The sequence below is a fragment of the Haliaeetus albicilla genome, chromosome 2 (assembly GCF_947461875.1).
Source record: "Haliaeetus albicilla chromosome 2, bHalAlb1.1, whole genome shotgun sequence".
NCBI lineage: Eukaryota > Metazoa > Chordata > Aves > Accipitriformes > Accipitridae > Haliaeetus > Haliaeetus albicilla.
In genome coordinates this window covers 61,775,861-61,799,414 of record NC_091484.1, presented here as the reverse complement: position 1 = coordinate 61,799,414, position 23,554 = coordinate 61,775,861, and the positions used below count along the sequence as shown (strand labels likewise).

The 23,554-nt window shown below is 40.3% G+C and overlaps 1 protein-coding gene across 2 annotated transcripts in view; it reads right to left on the bottom strand.

The window, feature by feature from the left end:
• Positions 1–23,554, bottom strand: part of GPR158 (G protein-coupled receptor 158) — a 206,752-nt gene that overhangs the window by 181,174 nt on the left and 2,024 nt on the right. For both annotated transcript variants that reach the window (XM_069777227.1, XM_069777219.1), the window contains exon 2: positions 8,353–8,458. In XM_069777227.1, coding sequence (XP_069633328.1) covers positions 8,353–8,458 — 106 coding nt within the window. The remainder of the gene's footprint in view (positions 1–8,352; positions 8,459–23,554) is intronic.

The window sequence follows — 23,554 nt, the reverse complement described above, 5'->3', positions numbered from 1 at the left end:
ATCTAAACAAAAGCATAAGTAAACCAAAAGTAGTTCTTTTTCATTTGCAAAAAAAATTCACCTCCTACCAGAAGTCACCAACAAAAATGATGGTATTTGAATGTCTAGCACTATAAAATTGTGCTCCAAAAATAAAACTAAATGAGTTTGTTTCCATTCAGGCTATTACTATGGCTCAGTACATTGCTTTGAATATGAAGATTCAGCAGCTATTCTCTCTAGCTTTTCATCTTGGGATCTTTAATATGTTTTCAATCTAATTTTAATTTGTTACAGAAAAAGAGGAATTAACTTTCTTCTCAAGGCTAAACTTGTCTCTTGTGCAGGTATCATGAAGTATAGAAAAAGCAGGAGGAACAGTTGCTATATTTTTAAAAAGTTTTAATTAAATAAGGCAGACGAGTTTTTTTCCATTAGTTTACTGTTTCTCAAGTCCATGTTTTTTCAACAAAAATAATTAACTGTAGAATATGTGCCATGCATGAGCAGAATTTTCATATTTTAACAACCAAAAAACCCTCTGCAGTATATTGTCTGAGTAAGCAAACAGCTAAGCATGCAAGTCAGGAACAGAGTCTGCACAGTTCATAGGACGCTGGTGTCCTTTGCAATGACAGCAAGTGCAGCAACAGTGCTTTTAGCTAAGAGGAGGTTGGGTGGCTTCATTTTTGACCAGAATGCTATCACAAATCAAGATCACTAAGAAAGCTACAAAGCTGGTCTGACACAGGTTTGAAAAATATATCAGGATGCTTAACCCTTCCTGGAACTATCTGAAGGATGGGGTGGATGCGTGCTGTAATGCACCCCAAAATCCCATTCTGAAGATGATTCAGCCTGGGCCCTAGCTGGAGCACATCAGAACTCCCTTCCAGATCACAAGCTTGGCATACCTTTACCGAAGAAACCAAACTGTGCAGAGGGTAATTTGCACGCCTGGAGATCACACCTCAATTTGAGTCAGGGTGTCTATCAGTTTAGAGATAATTTTGCCTGTGTGTCCCAGCTGTAAGATGGGTTAACAGTCTTTATATTATCTCACAAGATATGGAAGTAGTTGCGTATCTTCCCAGATAAGCGTATCAAATCTCACACAGGATGGACCAGATGCTTTGATACCAAAATGCTGTATATTTATCTAATTGCATATATCTAATTGTGCTTAATGCTACTAGAGACATTTTTCAGATATTGTACAGTCCTCCGAATGTAGTGATAACAAAGGAGCACCTTGAATGAAGCTGTGCTCTGTTTATACCTAGATCCGATACAGCTACTGGCACTTCATATCTGGGAAAGGTAACTCACAGCCAGCCTGCCAAAGGAGAACAGTCCAGCCTGGTTACAGTCCCCAGGCTCTTTGCTGCAAGGTCTTCTGTGGCTCCCAATAGACCCTGATGTTCTGTCTCTTGCCCCAGTCACAGTCAGTTTCTCAGTCTCTCTCCTGGGAAGAGCTCTTCCCTGTGCCCATCCCCTTCTCTGCAACTTCCCCTCTGCTACCACCAGGTATATTTTGTCCATGTCCCTGCAGCTACCTAAACTTTTGGGCCTCACCTCTTTCCTTCCCAAACAGATGCAGAGAGCCACCAGTTCAGCTAATTGGCGTTGCCTAATAGGATGTTCTGTCCAGCAGAGAAAGACCTGAAAGCTGTAGCAATAGATCTGAAAGACCTGGTAATTGATGCAATGCTATCATCGCCTGTCAGCTGCAAGAGAAACCAAATACCTCCCTGCTATTTTAATTTTTGTCAGCATCATTCAACCAATCACCTACTGCTTTTCACTTTTTAACTCTGGGGGAAGGAAAACAGCAGCAAATAGAACTGACCCGGATGAATTTAAATGCTCAAGTTAACACTGCTAACTAGGATGAAAGGAATTGTTGCAAAGGTTTTCTTCTTCTGAAGAAAACACTGATAACCGAGATTAGCTCCTGCAAAACACAGAATCATTTAAATTTTTTTCTTAAAAGGCAAAGATGCTGTAGCTAAGCAACCTGCCTCTTCCTTAAACTGAAAGTTGGTTTTCATAGCACCTTGTTTATCACTAAAAGCTCTGACAAACCTCCACCTTATTTTATGTAATTGTGTCTGGGGGAACGCCAGATTAGATATGGTATACTGTCATAAAGGGACTTTTCCCATGAATGCAGATGATGCAGTTATTTTTAAAATAGCATCTGAAATGTGTTCTTTGTGTCACTGCATGCTCTTCAAATACACCAAGTTCTGTGAGCAGCTGTCAGTCTGAGAGAACAGATATGCCTTTCTCCTTTTGGATCCAAGAAGTGCTGGCTATGTTTTCTTTATTTGTGTACTGAACTGAGCTGCTCCCCCTTCTGTCTTAGATTGCCCCTTCAGCCCAGGATTTGATATAGCATTTAGTATTTGTATTCTACCACTAAAGAACTTGTTTTCTTCTAAGAGGAAATACATCCTGATGTACGCTCTCTATCCTGGTTTGGGTACTTCACTTGCCCTATCCTGGATGCGATCTGTAGCTGGGTACTTCACTTGCCCCATCTTGGATGCAATCTGTAGCTCCATAGATGATGATTATTTCCAAATTAGAAGTTAACTATATTCCATAAACCCTGTTCACTCAGACTGAACCACCAAACAGCTTTCTTTTCAAATTTTTCCTCATTCTGACTGCATCTTTCCTAATGGACAGGACAGAAAACACAGGCAAGTACACAAGCAAAACCAGTAATATTGGGCATGATCCACTTAGTTATGACTTTGGATGTTAATCTCGTCATGCTTCCCCTCCCACAGAATATGTGCATTAATAGCCTTTTCCCAGTTTGACAAGGGCACTGGAAAGCATCTGTTTGAAAAACCTGCAAAGTGCTGGGTTTTTTCCTCTCTCCCAACTCAGATCCCATCACAATTTTATTTTTAATAACCCTCACCTCCCCCTTTTTCAGTTGGTTGTCTGTAACACTACATACAGTATAATAAAATATGATGGTCCCAAATGTTTTGCTAAACAATAGAAAAAAGATTTTGGCTGTACTGACAATTTGTTTTCCTTTCTCAATTGGTTTTGTGTTTGTGCAGAATAAATACACACACAGGAGGCCTATGCATCTTTCTACAAACACAGATATACACAACACACTATATACAGACAGCAATGCCACTTTTTTGTTTAATCTGCCTCTCTCATTCCCTCTAGATATTTTTGCACGCTGTCATTTGTGGAATACTGTTGAAACCCAAAGGGATGTCAGCTGAGCCTGCCTCACATTGCAAGCTGTTGGCAGTCTCATTAAGGATGGGAGAACAGCGTGGAGTCTGCTGCCGTTTTTCACGGAGTGATGCTACTGGTTGGAGGCATTCGGTGGAGCTCAATGGACTATGCCAGCTGATTTCTTCAGATGCTCCTCAGCCTTGATTTTATTGTTGGCGTCTCAACATGGACTCTAAAGTTGTTACTAAAAGTGCCAGCAGCTGCTGCCAGCATGTATGGGGAAGGAATCTAATATATTAAAAGAAAAATCTTCTATGGTTTCAAACAGGGTAAAAAAATGCATGTTTTCTTACCCCCATAACCAGCTTTGCCTGTACAATGAAATTACTTTGGATTTGTTATTGGGTAACTATATTCTTCCTATGTTTGTTAATTTCAGAATTATCTGCATCATTTTGTTCTTTACCCAATTCATTTTAATTATTTCTAACCCTGCGGATATTACCCGTCTCATCTGTTGCAGCCCCACAGAATCCAAATCTCTTGCCCATGTGTTTTTTGGGGGAAACTGTTCCCTATTTGGGTGTCAAGGTAGAGGGAGCAGGAAGGAGAACATAGCTCTCTATGCTTCACCATGAGTTGTGCCTTCTTCCCCCAGGTCAAGAAAAGAACACCTGGCCATCAGCCTCTTTTTGGCCTATACAATTTAATAAAAAGAGAGGAAAAAAAAAATCACAACTGAAATACACTGTAGCCAGTGCTGCAGTTTGGCTTTCCTGTGTAAGGTCTCACCTAACTTCCTGCCTAATTAGACTGAGAAGTTTCCAGTCATCCTGAGGTTGAAAGAGGGCATTCTTGTTCTCCCAGTTCATCTAGGCTGCTATGAAATCAGAGATATATCGGTCCTGTGCACAAAAGAGAACAAATCAAGAAGAAATATGACTGTATATTAGGAATTTAGGTTGTCAATTTAAAAATGGGGAATCTAAAGTTCCCAGCTCTTGCTTTTGTTTTGTATTTGAGGGCACCATACATAAAACAAGATATTTAAGAGTCACCAATCCATCTCCTGAGGAACACCTAAATCTAAGGACAGGTGGCAGTTAAAGGAAGAATAGTATGTCTAAGCATTTTGTGTATTTGAGTCATAATATTCTTTAATTCTCCAACCACACGTTATTCTTCTTTCAAGCAAGGACTAGCACTAGAACTATTCCATCACATAATCAGGTTACTCTTGATGACCTTCCAAAGCCAAATCCCAATGTCACTGTTAGCATAATCTCCTAGTGATTCTGTGCCAGAGCACGTGAAGGCAATACAGTACTTTCAAAAACAATCTATTTATTTTCTGGTAGAAGTTGGGTCCCATCCATTCCTCCTTTTTTTCTATCTAGCACATACAGACCACTGGTTTACTATATGTTTACATTCACCATAATGCACCTCCATCTCCCCCCTTTCAATTGATTTTTATTGAGAAGACAAACACTTCAGGACAGCACAGAAAGTAGGAAAATTTGTCAGCAATGTGTCTAGTAGATTTTAGCCACTATAAAATTAACTGAAATAAAAGACAAAGTAAAGAAGCATTTTAGTAATCCGTAAGTTGGTTTTTTTCCTCCTCTTGTCCATTCCCTACGACGCTCCCTTGCCCTTCTCTGTCACTTGCTATATTTTCATAGTGTTAGGGAAGAGGGGAGTTTTCTCTCTGAAATATTTAGTTTTGTGCCTTAGCTTTAAGGGCACTGGTAGCCCAGCCACGTATGGGCTATTCAGTAAACAGACTTTCAGAGCCAAATCAGAAATTCACTATGGCAAAGGCTTTCCAAACAGTCTATGGAAAGGCTATGCTGCACTAAATACTCAAGTCACCTAAGAAAACTAAAGAGAGGAAGGTGGGTCTAAATTAAGCAGAACTGGAAATCCAGAGATCTCCGTTCTCTTCCTTACTCTGCTGGAGACAGTCTTTGTAATCTGGGACAGAGCATTCCAGCATCAGCAGGTATTTCTGTATCTGCCTCTAAGAAGATAAAAGAGGGGATGGGGAATATAATTTCGTTAGCATTTATAAGGCAAACTATGTGGAAAGCATTGTTGCACAACTATGTAATTTACCTTTATTCCACACAGTAGATTCCAATGAAACAAAGTGTGAAGAGCAGAATATGGGACCAGCTTGTAAAGAAAGAACTCTCCTAAAGTGGTGACTATAGGGTAAAAGGAGAGAAACCTCTGTAGATTGTTCCCAGCAACTCCCTGTCCTCAGGGTCACTGTTATTAAGCAAAGAGTCTCAACCTCTTCAGGCATAATAAGGAAAGGCACTCCCTGCTTGCCAGTTTCATTTTGGAGGAGGTTTGTATTACCTATATACCCTTCTCTTAGTCATGAGAGCCTTGTTGATTTAACACTCTAATAAGTGCCATGGAGAAGGAAAAACAGCTGGCAGGTTTTTGCTCTACATACAAGTTGAAAAGCCATTCATGAAGTGGCATTCATCTCCTTACCCATGTTATTCACACCTTTAGGTGTGAACATGAGCCACTCACATATACAGCATCACTCATTAAAAAACTTTTGCCCTGGAATGCATATTTTAATTCCTTTTTGCATCACAGGAACTCACAGACTACAGCATCGCAGTAGTACTAAAACAAAATGACAAAACCATGCAACTGTCCAGTATGAAAAATAAGACATCCTTTGTAACACCAGCAAACCTAGTGCTTTCTATTGTCAAAAGAGCAGAAAGCATCTCTGGTTTTACACTGATATATCAGGTTGGACTCAACAGTAGTGGAAGTGTTGTACAAAAAAAAAAAAGATTATTGTAAACTATGTAGAGCAGTCTTTGTTAGCTCTAAAGAACAAAAAAAACCACTATGCAGAATAAACAGGGACAGGAAAAAAAAAAAGAAGTAAAAACAACAGTGCAAATTAGTCTGGTAAATAAAAGCTCTGCAAAGAAACTTACTTGAGCACAGCCAGCTTTACAACAACACAACCCAGAATCCCAACATGAAGAACTGATCTGTAATGTACCTTTTAGGTAAAAGAAATGTTATTCTCTCGTTCAGCAGATCAGAAATGCCTACCATCCTCTCAGCAGGAGAGTGAAGCCCAGAATGCCAAGAACCCAGTCCTGGTTCAGAGCTGGTGGAGACACCATCTCTGCATCAGTGGTCCATGACAGCCACCTCAGTTTCTCATGCACAGTAAGAATCCACATCATAGAGGTGAGATTTTCCAGCTTGCCCACTGAGACACTAAAGACTGTGGAATTAAAATGTTTTTGCAAGTCATAGAAAACTTGCTGTAACCCTTAAGGTTGTCTTTCATGCAGAATTTCATTCTGCACTCAGTTTCCTAAATGACACTCCGCTTGCCTCGTGTGCAATAATAAAATGGAAGGTAGATTTTCCTAAATGTCATATTCATGAAGAAAACCCCTTTTCATAATCAGAGTGAATTCCACAGAGAAATAAAAACTACTTTTTACTCCCCTGAAAATGAATTGTGAAGAGCAAAAAAAAAAAAAAAAAAAAAAAAAATTCCTTTTAGCTACCCCCCTTCTCCAACAAATTCTTCCAGAGAGAGTAGCTTTTTGCATTGTTCTCTCCAGGACACACTCTTAAGGACTTAGATTTGGAAGGGGGGTGTATTTGTGGAATTATATCCAGTTTGATTTGACTCAGATTCTGTTTTCCTATATATTAAGAATACAGACCACGATTCAGAGCACATTACAGCAAACAACAGGCTTTGAACCAGATCAAAGCTGTGTTAAAGCCCACCACTGATCCTTCTTAATTTTCTCCATTTTACTTTTGCTTTGGTTTTTCTTAGTCTTCTCATAGGGATTTTTTTTTCCCCTCTTCTTCTTGGTTGCAGGAAGAGATGCAACTTCCAAACCCACCTCTCTGCTGACAATTTTGCTCATAAGACATTAGGAAAAGGAGAAGCACTTGCCAAAATATATAACAACATTCAGGATAACTATCATATGTTAGAAAACAAGGTTTACTAGATCTCATGGGAAACAATATTGTCTTCTAGGAAGAAAAATGAGATATTAAAAAATTGAATTCAGAAGTCAAAAAGTACTTGACAGAAAAAAAATCCTTTTTTTTTTCCATTTGCAGAAATATTTCATTAAAAATTAGTCTTTAAAGACTACTTGATTTCTCATTTCAAGTTTATTTTAAGAAAAAAATTCAAGTGAAAAATAACAAAAAGGATGTTTACAAAACTTCTGAGTTTTTCTTGCTCAAAAATGTTAGTAGACGAATTCATCAAAACCAATTCTTTTCCTAAATTTAGATTTGGCTTTGATAAACTGGAATTTTATAACAAATTAGGCAAACATCTCCTGACTTCTGATAGACAACCATCAACTTTCTCTACATTTTAGTTGTCCTTTCTGAAAGCACAAAAGTGCCCGAGGTGCCTTGTATCACAGAAAACAAATGGGTGACTTTGAAAACAGCATCATATGCCATAATAAAAAGAAAAATCATTGAATGCATTTTGTTTTAAAGTTTCATTGAACACATATAACTGGCCAGGCTGAATGATCTATGATATGCTGACAGACAGAGCCAGACACAGACCTACAGAAGAAAGGGGAAGCAGGAAGGAGCTGAACAGAAACATTTAGTCAGCTCTGTCAAAATGTTGGCATTTCTATTAAGAAAGAATTACAGTATCCAAGTCTGTCTGTTATTCTGTATCCTACCAAAAGCCCATGTTTTTCTGAAAAATTATTATTAGCATTTGAGCTACTTTCACTGTATTTTGCAAGGCTGTCCAGTCAAAAGTGATGCTGACATTAAAAGCCTATTTTGATTTTGAGTGTAAAATAATTGTTTGACTTACAAGCAGAACTTCATAAATCATTTCACTAGTAATACTCTTTCCCTACAGCTGTTATTTCCGCACAATAACTTAGCTTCTGTTTTATTTAACGCCAATATTCTGAAATGCAGGCATTCCTGAAACTCATGTGTACCATAACACCTTGCGCAGAAAGATTTTTTTTCAGCCTACAAATGACATTTAAAGTCTATAAAATAGATAGCGTTTATACTACAGAAAATTATTCATAGTGGAAAGACTTGTTATTGAAGTGTAGCTCAGTCCCTTAAGGACAGACATACCTCAGAATTGTTGAGATGACACCTGTGCGTCCCCGAGAACCACCCCTCACTCGAACACTGGTCAATGTCCACCTTCTGTAGATTGATGTCGACTTTGACAACACCTCTGAAAATAGAGAAAAACAGCCTTGAACACAGAGACTACAGAAATAGGTTCAACTTCTTTATGATGTTGTAGCCTGCAAAGCGGAGCTACATCTTTCTTCTAAATACAGAATTTGATGAAAAGTCTGAAAACAGAGAAGTGTCATGTTCCCAAAGCCACAACTGCAGAGACACATTCTTACATTAGACCTTACTAACATGTATTACAAAAGCTCAGTAAATCTAATGCACTGTGTAAGTGTAAGGTGGCAGGTAGGAAGTTATACACTCAAACAATTTAATGCCCTTCATATTTTACAATGCAGCAAAGAACTAAAATACAACAAACAACCTGCACTACTTTTTCCGAGACCAGCAACCTCCCCAGCCGACCCCAAGTACGGTACCAGGCACTGCACCTTAACCGCATGCCCGGTGACAATGACATCCTCCCCTTTGCTCCAGGGAATGCTATTTACCAAAACAACTGGCAAAACCCTTTTTGTACTCTCCCCAGAGACACCCCGACCTTCAGTGACTTCAGACCTCTTCTCCTCAGCTCAGCGCCCTCCCCCAGCAGACACCCAAACCCCTCTCTCCCCATCTCAGCCAGCTGGCGCTGGTATAATACCTGATACAGCAGAAAGGCAGCACGAGCCAGGAGTAGGCTACTGATGTCTGTGAAACAAACAAACAAAAAAATTCCTACATACATAGGTCCTCAAGGACTGTCTAAACTGTATTAGTTCCATGCCAAGAATGCTCAACTTTTCATCATCAGTAGTTTCCCTCAATTTTTTTTTAACTGAAAAGCTAACAACTCAATTTCAAAGCCAACGCTTTGTTTTATAAACAACTCTGAAATCACCAAAAGAAAAAAGGCTGTAAGGCTGTAGTTGCATATCTTAAAAAAAGCCTTCAAAAATTTCCTTATTCTCTCTAAAATAACCTCCAGAATGACTTTGTACATAGAACATTTATAGCATCATCTTGTGAGAGCACATATCTGTAACTGCTTCACTGCTGTCTGGACTTAGCAAAAATATCAGTATGCAACTTTGGATAGTTAGATCATTACACGGACTCACTCATAACAGACGAGTGCCCTGTAGTGGTTTCTTCAATCTAGGGTGCCACTCCTTTTAAGTCAACCATTTCAGCCACAAGTTTTGATTTCCACAGCCTGAACTTCCATGACTACAAACACCATCATTGCTCCTTTCAGGCTGTGGACTACCAAGGGCATGGCCCAAACTCTATCTCAAGAACACCTCACTCTCCTCAAAGCACGTTGCCTCTTTTAATTAAAGCTCAGTATATATTATTATTATTATAGAGCTACAGAGACATATATCTGAGAGGCCACTTATGAACAAAATCAGAATAGGCATAAGAAAGTAAGCTTGATCAAAACCAGGACAATACTGCTCCCTCATCCCTAGCCCTAGTACAGCAAAGTGCAAAGTGTCCACAACAGCTGTATTTGGACATTCATTTTCAGACATGCTATATAGTCATTGGAGAAACACAAGCACATCATTTAAGTGATCTGAAGAAGAATGCATTAGGAAATTGTGTAGGCTAGCCAGTAGGAAGTTAGATATTATAGGTGCACTTCACCTCCCTCTGTCTCCTGTCTAAAATCTAAATAATCTGATGCTGGGCACACTTAGAAATTACCTAAGATATTTAAGTGCTGGCCCTAGTAAGTTCAATTTGAAATAGCACACACCATGCTTCTAGAATATTCAGAAATATTTTTAGTTTACAGCTTTATGCATTTCCACTCTTGTTTTGAACAACAGCTTCTCCACAGACTGCTAAAACTACACTTCCATTCCAATGAACTGTTTTTTCTGTGTTCCAGGTGACCAACAACCTCAAGGGAAAAACTGCCATACTCTACAGACTAACTCTTCATATGATGTTAGTGGATTATCTTAACCTGATAACAAGGTATCTGTCTCAGATGCTCATAGGAATAGAGGTAACTAATTCCTCATCTGTTCACATGCAGATCCCATCAGGTAGGTTTCTAGTATTTTCTGGACCTGAGCATAAACATTAACATGTGGGCTGGGGACAGGACCTGTTCTGCAAGTGAATAATCTCACCATGGCTGCATACAGGCACGAAGCAGGCAGTAGGACCAGGACCAACACTACTCCTTGCTCTCCTAGTTTATGTTATCCAGGCACCTTGGCAAGGATCACTCAAGCATTAGCATCATTCCGACTACTCTAAAGAAATCAGTTTGTACAGTAGAAAAAACAGTGATGATTCATCCTTATTAGGACTGCAACAGATTCACCTGGGAGACTCTCAAGCACCTTAGGGAAGTAGGTCTTTATTTCCCTTTACACGGAAAGCTTTTCCCTTGTGTACATTTTGTTTTTAACTGATAGGAGAGGAAACTCCTCTTTCCCTCTACAAACACTTCCACAATGATAGAGGTACATATTACAAATTAAGGGTAAACTAATCACTGCTAGGAAAGGAGAAACAACAGTTTGCTGTGTGGTATCATGAGCAGACCCTGTAGAAGCACCGTGTCAGTACAAAGGGATATAAAAATTTTCAAAAGAAAACTTACCTAGAGGTTACTTCTGAGAAAGACAACACATACAAGCCAGAGGAATTACAGACTGAGCACACTGAGCAAGCATGTGAGTATGGCCTTGTACCAGACATGCTGCAATTTGAAGAATTAGTGGCATGTTCTACTGGGCCAAGAGGCAGAAAGCAGGATAACATCCTAACGCTCAGAGCCACATGATGGAAAGAAAGAAAATGTACTTCCAGAATTTCACATCAGAATTGATTAAATAACTTGTATCCTTTGAAAACTCTTCGATACAATTATTTTGTTCAAAATAGATATGAAAAATCATAGATTCATACAACAGCTGTCATTGGAAGAAACCTCTTGTGATCATCCAGTCCAACCACCTGCTCAAAGCAGGCTCAGTTCAGTTGGGTTTTTTAATACCTCCAATAATGGAGACTTCACCACCTCTGGGAAACCTGATCTAGTGTCTGACCACACTCACAGTGTCAAAAAAGGTTTTCTGATGTTTAAATGGAATTTCTTGTATTTCAATTTGTGCCTCTTGTACTTTGTCCTTTCACTGACTACCCCTGAGAAAAATCTGGTTCTGTCTCCTTTACACTTTTCCATCAGGTATTTACACACACGCGTAAGATCCCCCCGGAGCCTCTTCTTCTCCAGGCTGAAAAGTCCCAGCTTGCTCAGCCCTTTTTGTCTGTCAGATGCTCCAATCTTTAATCATCTTTGTGCCCCTTCACTAGGCTCACTCCAGTACATCATGTCTCTTGTACCAAGGACCCCAGAAGTGGACACAGCACTCCTGATGGAGCCCCACCAGGCTGGGTAAAGAGGAAGGATCACCTCCCTCAACCTGTTGGCAATGCTCTTCCTCTCATAGCCCAGGAGGCTGTCAGTCATCTTTGCCGCAAGCACACATTAGTGATTCATGTCAAACTGGTGTCCACCAGGACCCCCTAGGCCTCTTCTGCAAAGCTGCTTTCTAGTCATTAAGCCCCCGGCCTGTACTGGTGCATGGGGTTACTCCCTCACAGGTGCAGCACTTGGCATTTTTGCTGAACTTTACAAGGTTCTTGTTTGCTCATTTCTCTAGCCTGTTTCAGTCCCCCTGAATGGCAACACAACCATCTGGTCTCTCAGCCACTCGTCCCAATTTTCGTCATCTGCGAACTTGCTAAGAGCACACCCTAGCCTATTGTCCAGACCACTAAATGAAAATGTTAAACAGAATTGGCTCCAGCATCAACCCCTGGGGTCTATCAATAGTGGCTGGCCTCCAGCTGGACTCCAGTCATCTATACGCAGAAGGCTACTGGGTTGGTTAAACACTGTTTCCCCTTCATTAACCCACACTGACCACTCCCAATCACATTCTTCTCCTTAGTGTGTTTCAGAAGTGGTTTTCAGGAAGGTTTGCTCCATCGCCTTTCCAGGGATTGAGGTGAGGCTGATCAGCCTGTAGTTCTTGGAAGACATCAGGTACCTCTGCCTTTTCCATGTCCTCTGTCACAAAGTTCACTGCCCCATTCAGCAGCAGGCCCACATTCTCCTTAGTCCTAGTTTTGCTGCCAGTGTACTTACTTCTTGTTGCCCTTCATGTCCCTCACCAGATTCAGCCCCATATGGGCTCTGGTTTCCCTAACCCCACCCATGCACAGAATCATAGAAACATAGAGTCATTTAGGTTGGAGAAGACCTTTAAGATCATAGAGTCCAACCATTAACCTAATACTGCCAAGTCCACCACTAAACCACGTCCCTAAGCACCATGTCTACACATCTTTTAAGTACCTCCAGGGATGGTGACTCAACCACTTGCCTGGGCAGCCTGTTCCAATGCTTGACAACCCTTTCAGTAAAGAAATATTTTCTAATACCCAATCTAAACCTCCCCTGGCACAACTTGAGGCCATTTCCTCTTGTCCTATCGCTTGTTACTTGGGAGAAGAGACCAACCCCCACCTCGCTACAACCTCCTTTCAGGTAGTTGTAGAGAGCGATAAGGTCTCCCCTCAGCCTCCTTTTCTCCAGACTAAACGACCCCAGGTCCCTCAGCTGCTCCTCATAAGACTTGTGCTCCAGGTCCCTCACCAGCTTCATTGCCCTTCTCTGGACACACTCCAGCACCTCAATGTCTTTCCTGTAGTGAGTGGCCCAAAACCGAACACAGGATTTGAGGTGTGACCAGTACCTAGTACAGGGGAACAGTCACTTCCCTAGTCCTGCTGGCCACACCATTTCTAATACAAGACGCTCGTGTTCACAGCCATGCCCAGACCATGTCTCCGCATTCCTCCCAGGTTATCCAACTCTGCTTCCATCTCTTGTGTACTTTCATTTTATGCTTGAGTTTTGTCAGGAGCTCCCTGTCAAGCCTTGCAGGCCTGAAAATTATCTAATTTCAAAATATTTTCATAGTACTTCTAGAAACACTAGACAATTCTTCCATTCGAAACAAAATGCGTTTTTCCCTTTGCTTCTCGTGTTAAAACTTATCTTACAAGAATGTTTGCCTTTCACAAAACCCAGTCTTCATGAACTCAATACAAACATTTCTACCCACACTCTTCTCCTGTCTGCAGCTCTTCTGTAGCACAAACTGAACTTCTGATATGATTAAATTGTTCTGCTTTTTCCTTTTCTCATAGCTTTACGAATTTCTAGGGTGAAAATCTACAGGAGGGAGTAACAGTACACTCCAGAAGCAGGCATATGAAAACAATCTCTCGTGACAGTTACAATCTACCATAGGCTTTCCGTTTTTTCCCCCATGGTGCACATGTTGGGTTTTTTCACTACACCCTGCAATAGATGTTCATGCTTCATGGTAACATCACAGTTCTGGTGAGGTAGTAACGGGGTCTGCAACTACTTGAGGATATAATGCTTTCAAAAGAAAAGTTTCTTTAAGCATACATGTGGCATTTACAGCAACCATCATGATGATACAAGAATTCTACTGCATTCATTTGGGATGCTTTGCCATTTTAAACACAGTCTCAGACTTGTACCCCACCGCTATTACCCAGAGGGTGCACCAGTATGTACATGATGATATATTTCTGAAATTCATCTGTGATTAATACAGTAGCTGGCACAGCCTGTTTTAGCCACCCACATTTTCAGTTATTTTTGATTCAGCATTCGGAAAATGGAACATATGGAAGAACACATCCTCCTAGAATGTATATGGACCAACTACCTGTATTATATTTATTGAACTAACTGGGAATAATTGCAGCTCTGCTGTCTTGATAGAAGCAATCAAGACAAATATCAACAGTATAAGAGTAGACTCAGCTTGTCAGCATAACACATTCATCCACACTGACAATGCTGCCTGGCTGAACCCAAGCCACAGTGATAAGTTAGTAACAATATTACTTGTAATTGGGGACCATCTGGCAAGTAAGTAAATTTTGTTAATCTCCTTATAACAATAAATATTTGTTTTCTGCCAGAATTTTACAGTCCTTACACAAAATAGATACTTAAGGAGTGCACATTCTTGTTTAACATGTATTTAAGAAAGAATTAGTTGAATTGTACATAATAGATAATCATTGAAGAATGATGTCATCATCAAGGATTTTCTGTCGGGTCAGAGGTTTGTTTTAAGAGGCTTTCATGTCTGTCTTAATTTCTAGTACCACTGTTTGTTGGCATGCTGTTTGCCTTGAAATCTGTGCCAGAAATTGATTTAAGCTTATTTTCCCAACCTACTAGCTATCTTGATAGTTTCAGTAGTTATAATATTTCATTGTAACAACATGTTGTAAAACCTATATCTACAGAAGAATTTTTTTTTGCCTCTACTGTTACATCATAAAAAAAGCAGAAGGAGCATGTTCTCTTTCACCCAGCCAGCTTAAGCCAGAACTGCACAGAATAATAGCCTGCCAACATTTAAATGGTGATAAACAATATCTTTGTCCTCTAGATCTTCAGAAGCTTTTTGGCACAGAGGTCACCACAGCTTAGCTAAGCAGGCATTCAAAGTTTGTCTTCTAAGTTTGTATGCTTATTTTTGCACCTGTAAGCATTGCAAGCAGCCATAATTAAGGTATAAGACATGGTTATCACATGCTGAAGCAGACATCATCCCCCAAATCTAAACGCCTGCTTAGATTCTTGCTGCCATATCCATTCACCCCTCCATGCTGTCCTTCATAAGTTCTCCTTACCACAAAACAAGGAGATAAGAACAACAAATTCTCTACAGCCATCCCGAATCTGCAAATGCCCACACCTCTAGATAAATGCACACTGTAATTAGTATAGCCAGTGTTTTCAGGGCAGATACCTTTTCTGACCATTCTCATTTTGGAGGCTGACACTCTCAAGAATGTTAATTTTCAACCAGTGCATACTACCTGACACCTGAAGCTCCTTCAATGTACTATCAACTGAGTATCCAAAAATAACCCTGGTGTCAAATTCACAAGTGAGTGACTTTCAGTCGTAAGTCTTACTGGAATCAGCAGCTTCTGCAGGTTCAAGTTGCTTTTGAAAGTTAAAATTTAGGATTCTGCATCACTTAAACATTTTTAAAACTATTACCTCTGCATATCCAGCCAGATTCACAAAAGGCTACTGGGGTGTTACATACAACATGATTTTGATGTGGACACGCAGTTACCACTAATTTCTTACTAACAGGACAGAGACAGACTTACCTAATTCCTCAGCCACAGCATGACTGCTGCTTTTCAGCACACGTTTTCATAGGAGAGCCAGCTTTCACTAAAACAAAGCTTAACGGAAGAGTAAGGTATAGCAGTGTGGGCATATGAATTAGGATTCACCTGCAAAGAAAATCCCTTTAGGCCATTTGGAACAGTACTACAAGGGCGGAATACTTAAAGATGAATCCTCTGTTTTCTGAAGAATTATTTCAGATTTATGGCACACAGCGCTGCCTCTCTGGGGATTTCCCTGCAGTTTAGTCAGAGAGCTTCCTAGATACTTCGAGGGGCGGTGATGGTTTTTTTGCCTGAGGATGTTCAGGTTGCTGCTAGCGTCTTAACTCTGTCACAAAGCATCACATTGTATAGGAATGTGAGGTGTCAGTGATGGTGGGGTACCACTTACATTAGATTCTCCCTATGACAAAAGGTCTTGGAGCCAAATTCAAGCTATTTAGTAAGAAACCAGTATTTTTTTTTTAATGCTCCCATTACTGTCCATGGGGTCAGAGACAGGTGGAAAGAAAGAGCATCAAGGAACTGTATAGAAAGTGATATAAGAAAAGAGGTTAGGAACAAGAAAAGCATTTGAATTAGAAGGATCCTACACGGGAGAGATGGCCTCAGCCTAACTATACCCAATCTTCTGACACTGAAGATTTATTTAAAGGTAATAAGGGAATTTTAAAACTGAAAAGTAAGCAGAATCCAACATTAAAAAAAAAACAAACAAAAACCAGGAAAATGGAGAGCCATAAACCTGGGCAAGGAACATAACAAAACTACAAGAATGTTAAGACAAAAACAACAGACATTTTTAGAAGCAACATGTTGAAAACATAGGGTCTACTAATTAATAACTTTTAAAATACCTCACAAAAAGGAAGCCTGAAGTAGAATCTGTAAGGCCAACAGACAACAAAGATATAAAAATTGCTCAGAGTAGAGACAGCCTTTGGAGAAAATGAATTTTTTTTCATCACTGCACACTTTAGAGCCAGGAAGGTTCCAACCTTTGAGCCACTCTTGAGAGTATCAATGTGACACAAGTGAGCTTTCACATGCAGGGTGGTTAACAAGCTGGGCACCACAACTATCCCTTCTTTGTTCAACACATTCACAGATGACCACAAATGGGTGACCAGTGACAAAGTCTGCAGATGCTAAAAATACTTAGTATAACCTACAACTAAATCTGACTGACATGGAGAAGATGAATGAACACTTTCTAAAGTGTTTTTTTTATCACAAGAATCTGGGATCTCCTAATGAATTTAGATTCATGGAGCAAATTTAAAAACAGAAAAGAATTTTTTTTTCTCCAAACAGTTCATAATTAGATTATGGAATTCAATGCCAAACTACATTGCAGAAGACAAAAATGGGTTAAAAAGTGAATTAGAATCACAGAGATCAGTTTAATCCAACACTCATTCAGATAGAGTCTGAAAAACAATTTATTTTTTTTATTGCTTATTATTTGTAAATGGGATATAACCAAGACAAGAGAACTTGGCACTTCTACTGCTCTTACATTCTTCCCTAAGCACCTGTCAGAAGCTGCTTTTGGAGAAAGGGCTAGGTAAGCCTTTCATCTGACTTAACACAGCAATGTTTTTTTCTTACCTTTAGGAACATTTTTCTATCTCAGCCCAGGTTCATGAACAGACAGAATAGGAGGTGACAGTCCTGGAACTGAATCTCAGACAGTAAGGACTGTCACACGTCCATTCCCTTCAAAAGAGCTTTGACAGCCTGCTGGGCTGGAAGCCTTGCCCAAGGGGGATGGGGATAGAGAACAGAGGAGTGGAAACAGCAGTTTGACCCAAAAAGCTAGTTCCTTTTATTGCAACCTACCTACCATGTGATACATAACTGTGGACATACAGTATGTGTTTCAGTCCTCTGCTGGCCATATTTAACTTCTTTCTTCAAAGACTCACTTCTGTTTCTCCAATAGTGAAGAAAGCTGAATCATGTTTCTAAAAAAGAAATCCCTACTTATCGTTCCTTTTGTTTCATCACCATCCAGTTTTCTATCCTTATCCATGACCCCGTACAAAAAAGTCAGAGACATAATTGATTGTCTAGAGAATACTTACAATATACTGGGGGTTTCTATAAGCAGATAGTAAATCATAGGAAGACGTTTCTTTGTTCTCACCTCTTTTCAGGAATATAAATCCAAGACTTTCAGAAGTTCTAGGAAACAAATTATTCCTTTTATTTTTAAAACCTGTTCTAAATCCACCCACACCTTCAATCATGTTATATGGGCCAAGGGGTGTTATAGAAAAAAATTTCAGCCTCACGATTTTAAAATACTTTCAGGATTATACAACTAATGTATCATCACAAAAAATTAGGAAGTCTCCTTAAACAGTTAAAATTAATTTTCTTTCTTAGTTTAGTACCAAGACTAAATAGACATTGGGGGGAAACTAAAAAAAGGAAGAAATTAAACCACATTTAAAAGAAAAAGGTTACTAACTTTTACAATCTCTCTTTTTTTATGTCTACATTTATGGTTATTTGTCATGGCTTAACCCCAGCCAGCAACTAAGCACCACGCAGCCACTCACCCACTCCCACCCCACCCAGTGGGATGGGGGAGAAAATCAGGAAAAGAAGCAAAACCCATGGGTTGAGATAAGAACTGTTTAATAGAACAGAAAAGAAGAAACTAATAATGATAATGATAACACTAATAAAATGACAACAGCAATAATGAAAGGATTGGAATGTACAAATGATGCGCAGTGCAATTGCTCACCACCCGCCGATCGACACCCAGCTAGTCCCCGCGCAGCGATCCCCCCCGCCCCCACTCCCCCCAGTTTATACACTAGATGTGGCGTCCCATGGTATGGAATACCCCTTTGGCCAGTTTGGGTCAGCTGCCCTGGCTCTGTCCTGTGCCGACTTCTTGTCCCCCTCCAGCTTTCTCGCTGGCTGGTCATGAGAAGCTGAAAAATCCTTGACTATAGTCTAAACACTACTTAGCAACAACTGAAAACATCAGTGTTATCAACATTCTTCGCATACTGAACTCAAAACATAGCACCTACCAGCTACTAGGAAGACAGTTAACTCTTTCCCAGCTGAAACTAGGACATTATTTTACCAAACAACTTAACAGCTGTGAAATATTTAGCAGAAGATCAAATCACATATATTCCCTAAGAAATTACTTATTTGTCATATATACTTCTACCTCCATGGTTTAATTTGCCTTCAATAATGTTTCCTTAACTAAAAGCCCCATTATGGCCTAACACTGGAGTGGTCTGAGTCATTGTTAATAGTACAGTGGAAATCACTACATTACACTGCCTTTAGGGAAGAAACAGCTAAATTTAACTGTGCAATAAAGATTAATCTTTGCACCAAGGAATACCTTTCCAATAATTGAGAGAAGTACCAAATGTCAGGAAGACAAAAAAATATTACGAGGTAACACCTGATTCGGCCAAACTTCAGAATGAAGTTATCTGTAAATGCTCCAGAACACATCATGGTTCAAAAAACCAAAAACAAACAAAAAAAACCCCAATTTGCTCAGCTTGCTGATTTTGTACCTTTCTGCCAAAACAGCCATTATTCCATTGCATTCTCCCAATAGTCCTTAAAAGAGATTGCAAATACTGCCCTGGATTTGGTGAAAAAACTACCTGGCATTGTTGGAACATGGTGGGAGGGAAAAAACATCCTTGTATCCTAAAGATATCCTGACCTCCCAGATGAAAAATAGTGCGAGTGATGACCAGTTCCCAAGATGTTGACATATTACAACACAACATTAAAGAAAATGAGAACAGCACGCAAGAGAACATTCTGAACTGCAAAAGCAGCAATTCATTCATCAGAGTTTGGGGATAACTGATGTCATTACACAAGGCTGAAACATTGCACATGAATCTGACTAACAGCATTCAAGAAATACTGGAACAAGACTTGAGAAGAGGGACCATGGCAACAGAGAGCTTATAACAGGAGACTAAAGAAAGCTGGCTTGTGTAGTCTAGTGAACAAAGGTGGAGAAGGGACTGCTGCCTATAAATAGGTCAGGGCAGTAAACATCAGTGAAGAGTGCTATTTCAGATAGAAAGCAGTTCTGGAACAGGAATAAATGGATGAGAACTGACTGTGAATAAATTTAGATCAGAAATCAGAAGCTATGCAACCATTAGGCCTCGCATGCCAGTGGAGTGGCAAGTCAAGAGGGAAACTTACCTACTTTAAGATGGAGATTGGTCAGCTGATGACATTAAGTGGGCTTGTGACAGCAGGAGATCAACTCAATGACTTCGGAGGACTTTTTTTTTTCTCTTCTTAAACTTGTATGTTCCTAGTAGCTAACTACTTGCACATCTTTCTTCCAGATCAAGGAGTGATCCTCCCCACTGGCCTCCTAGACTGCTGAAGCAATGAAAACCTCCCATGTCCTCTCCAGGGGCCAAGCAAATACTTTTAGAGAAGGAAATGTGCTCACAACATGCAGCCTCTCACACATTTCCACTTCCACTGTAGGGCTGCAAAGAGACCAGCTGGATCACCATGTGCCATGGAATGTGATTCATTCTCATTGTGTAATAGGAAGCAGCAGAGGAGGGTCACAGAAGATCAGTGACAAATGCTATCATCTACCCTCTGTGGCACTAGAGTTGTAGAGCGATTAGGCACATAAGATGGTGAATTCCAGCTGAAAACTGCATCAGCTTAGACTTTTTAAGAAAGGATAAAGGAATGATTAATATCACCAAGTGATTACCTCTACTCTCTGTGGATCCTCATTTCTGAATGAGCGCCTACACTGTATTTTGTAAGCAGGTGGTAAAGTCCTCTCCCTGCACGTTGGGCAGACCAAAGACCAGTGAATGCAGACAACAAAACACCAGCAAGCGCTGCTAAGAAGCTGTGGACAGTCAGCACTGCTCGCTTAGCATTGCACTGGGCTAATGTGGTCCCGCTGGGCCTCAACACCTTCTGTTTATCAAGTTGTCTTTGCTTTCTCCATTTCATCTCAGTATTGGCCCACAGTGCTAGCCTTGGCAAGACAACTTAACCATATTCTCTCACCTTCCTCGGCCTTCACTTTGGACAGTTGTCATCTCTTGGGAAGGGGGGCAAAGGGTGGGAGGTGAAATTAAAGACAGATAGCAAGCTGCTTGTGAGAGCCCCCTGCCTGCAACACTCCCTTCCTCTGGCAGAAGACACTATAACCCTTCACGACATGAAGAAAAAAGCTTTTTTTTTTTGTTGGTTTTTTTTTGCTGCACTTTCAGAATGTCACTGACGACAGCATTGCAGTAGTAGCATGTATTGAACATAACCAGTAGTAATTATTAGTATTGCCTTCATTAAACTCTTTCCATTGCTACCCCACATGACATACCCATCTGTTACTGCAACAGATGAGACACCAAGAAGCAGGAGCAACGCCTTTCCTTCTGTAATCTGTAAGAACCCCCTTCCCTGGAGATAATGTGTTCCTCAATGTCTCTTACCCTAATGTACCATGCCATAAACCTAATGTCAGCAAAGAAGAAAGTACATAAACTGTTAGAAGAATATTAAAGGGACATGCATTAAATTACCATCAATGATCTTATGCTAGACTATTAAATGGAAAGAGCACATAAACCAATCCATTACCATGTTCCTAACAGATGGTTCAGAGATCCTGTGTTGGGAGAACCGTTGTAGCTTTCTCAAAAGATGAAGGTTAATACATACTGCTTTTTACCATTTGGGCCTTAAACAGGAATTTGAAGTTAAACCATTGTGTCACTCAAAGACAGGTGGTGAGGGTAAATAAAACTTATTTCAAGAGGCACCTTAAATTAATACTAATGTTCTAATAACATTAGATGTCACATTTTTATTATATCACATGCTTATACTTTAAACCGTTTCTTCTCTTAAGAACTCACACTGAGGCTTGTACCCATCAATTATAGAAAATATTGGGCAAATATTAAGACATTCCACAAGTCTTAGGAGAAGTGTATTTTGTTTATAGTATTTCCTATGTAGCTGCAGAGTTACTTTTTCAATATCCCAAATAATAAGCTTTTATTAGAAGCCCATCTTTCATGTAGCATACCTCAAACCACAAAGACAGGAACTATCATTTAGCCTTGCCAGAATATGTGTGTGTTTGTGTGCATATATATATGTGTGTGTGTGTATGTGCGTATACTTCTTCCACCTGCTTCCTTATCCAGTTACCAAAAACTTACTGGCCCATTTTCTTAGAAATGTCTACCAACTCATCTCTGGTTTTGATACAACAAAACTTTGTTAGTTTTGTCCTAACTGTTCAGTACAGCAGCAATACAACACTTTGAACTTGCACAGCATACCTCATCACAAGATCTTCTAAAAAAAAGGAGGTTCTCCGAACTTAGATGTGCTTAGCGGGTGCCCTTTGAAGTATCAGAGTTACAACAGGTTATTCTATTTCTTCAACTGAAGTGACTCCCACATGGTAAACAGAGGCTGGAAAGCTGAGGAAGTGAAGGCAGTACTTTGTACTGCACCCAGGAGGACCTCTACTGGTTGCCTTGGTTGGCCAGGGTTATTCCAAAATGGACCTGGTGTGTTCTGCACACCAGAGCTACCACAGCAGAAACCTGTACCACTGAGATGCTTCCTGGCATCACAGGATCTCAGCACAGAGCTGAGATTGAAGCTTTACACTCTTCTGCTTAGAGGACATGTCTCTTCTCTTCTCTGAAGTAAAGATTGAAGCTTATTTAAATTAAAGCTTTATATCAGGATCTAAATTCTCAGATAGCTGGTTAGTGGCTGCCATCCCACCCCCAGCCTGGTGGTTCTTCAGGTTATGTGAACCTCTATCCCCAACAAGAGAGTATCAGCCTACGCTAGCTTTCATCTGCATCCTGAAGATCATCAAGTGTGAAACACTGCATTTCAATGATCTATGTGAAGTTTCCTGAACTTTTCTGGACCCCTTGCTAGGGACTCTCTGCTAGGGTCCAGAAGAGCTCTGCAGTAGAGCTATTCTTGGGTTTTGGTCTTGAGACAAACTCAGCAACAAACAGCCTGCAGATGAGCTCATTTTACCTTAACCCTACCAGCCCCATAAGTGTGAAAATTTCAGGGCAAAAGGTAATTCAATTGAGAAATAAGCAGCCACTCTTTATTCAACAGTTTCTGGTTTGTTTGGGTTTTGGTGTCATCGTCCCCCACCCCCCACCCCCCCCCAAGGATGCATGACTGCATTCACACCTATTTGATCCCACTGGATTTCAGACTAAGCCAAGAAAACCAGTATTCACAAACACTATTGCCTTGACACCTAGGTGTGGCAAAATCTCTTCAGTGTCTGCTGTGTTCTTGTCTATCTTTACCTAGTGATTCGCAGCACAAAGCAAATTCTGTGCTCCTCTCTCATCCCCTGAGGAACACCAGCTGCTTCTGGGCAGCGCGCATTCCCCAAGGGATAGAGTTACTGGTGAGCCCCACCACAGAAGTGCCAGTGGGAAAATCTGGCATCTCGTACCCCACAGGTTGCTCTCATTCTTTGGAGAAATCCCTCTTTGCTGTCAAAATACAAAGACACAAGAAAAGACCTTTTTATATCCTCCTCTCTGCTAGCTGCAGCCCAGTGGCAAAGTCCTGGTGGTAACAGCAATAAAAAAAATAAGCAATACTTTACGTATGCCAGGTAGCAGCTCCACAGCTATGTAACCGGGGGATGTCCTAAGGAAAGCTTTCCTACTGCCAGTTCAGGTTATAGCCACATGCACTATGACAGAACTGCAGTCTCTAACACTTATTTACCTACAATCATACCGACCACTGACCAGGCTCGAGCACCCCACAGTGGATGGGCTCTGGA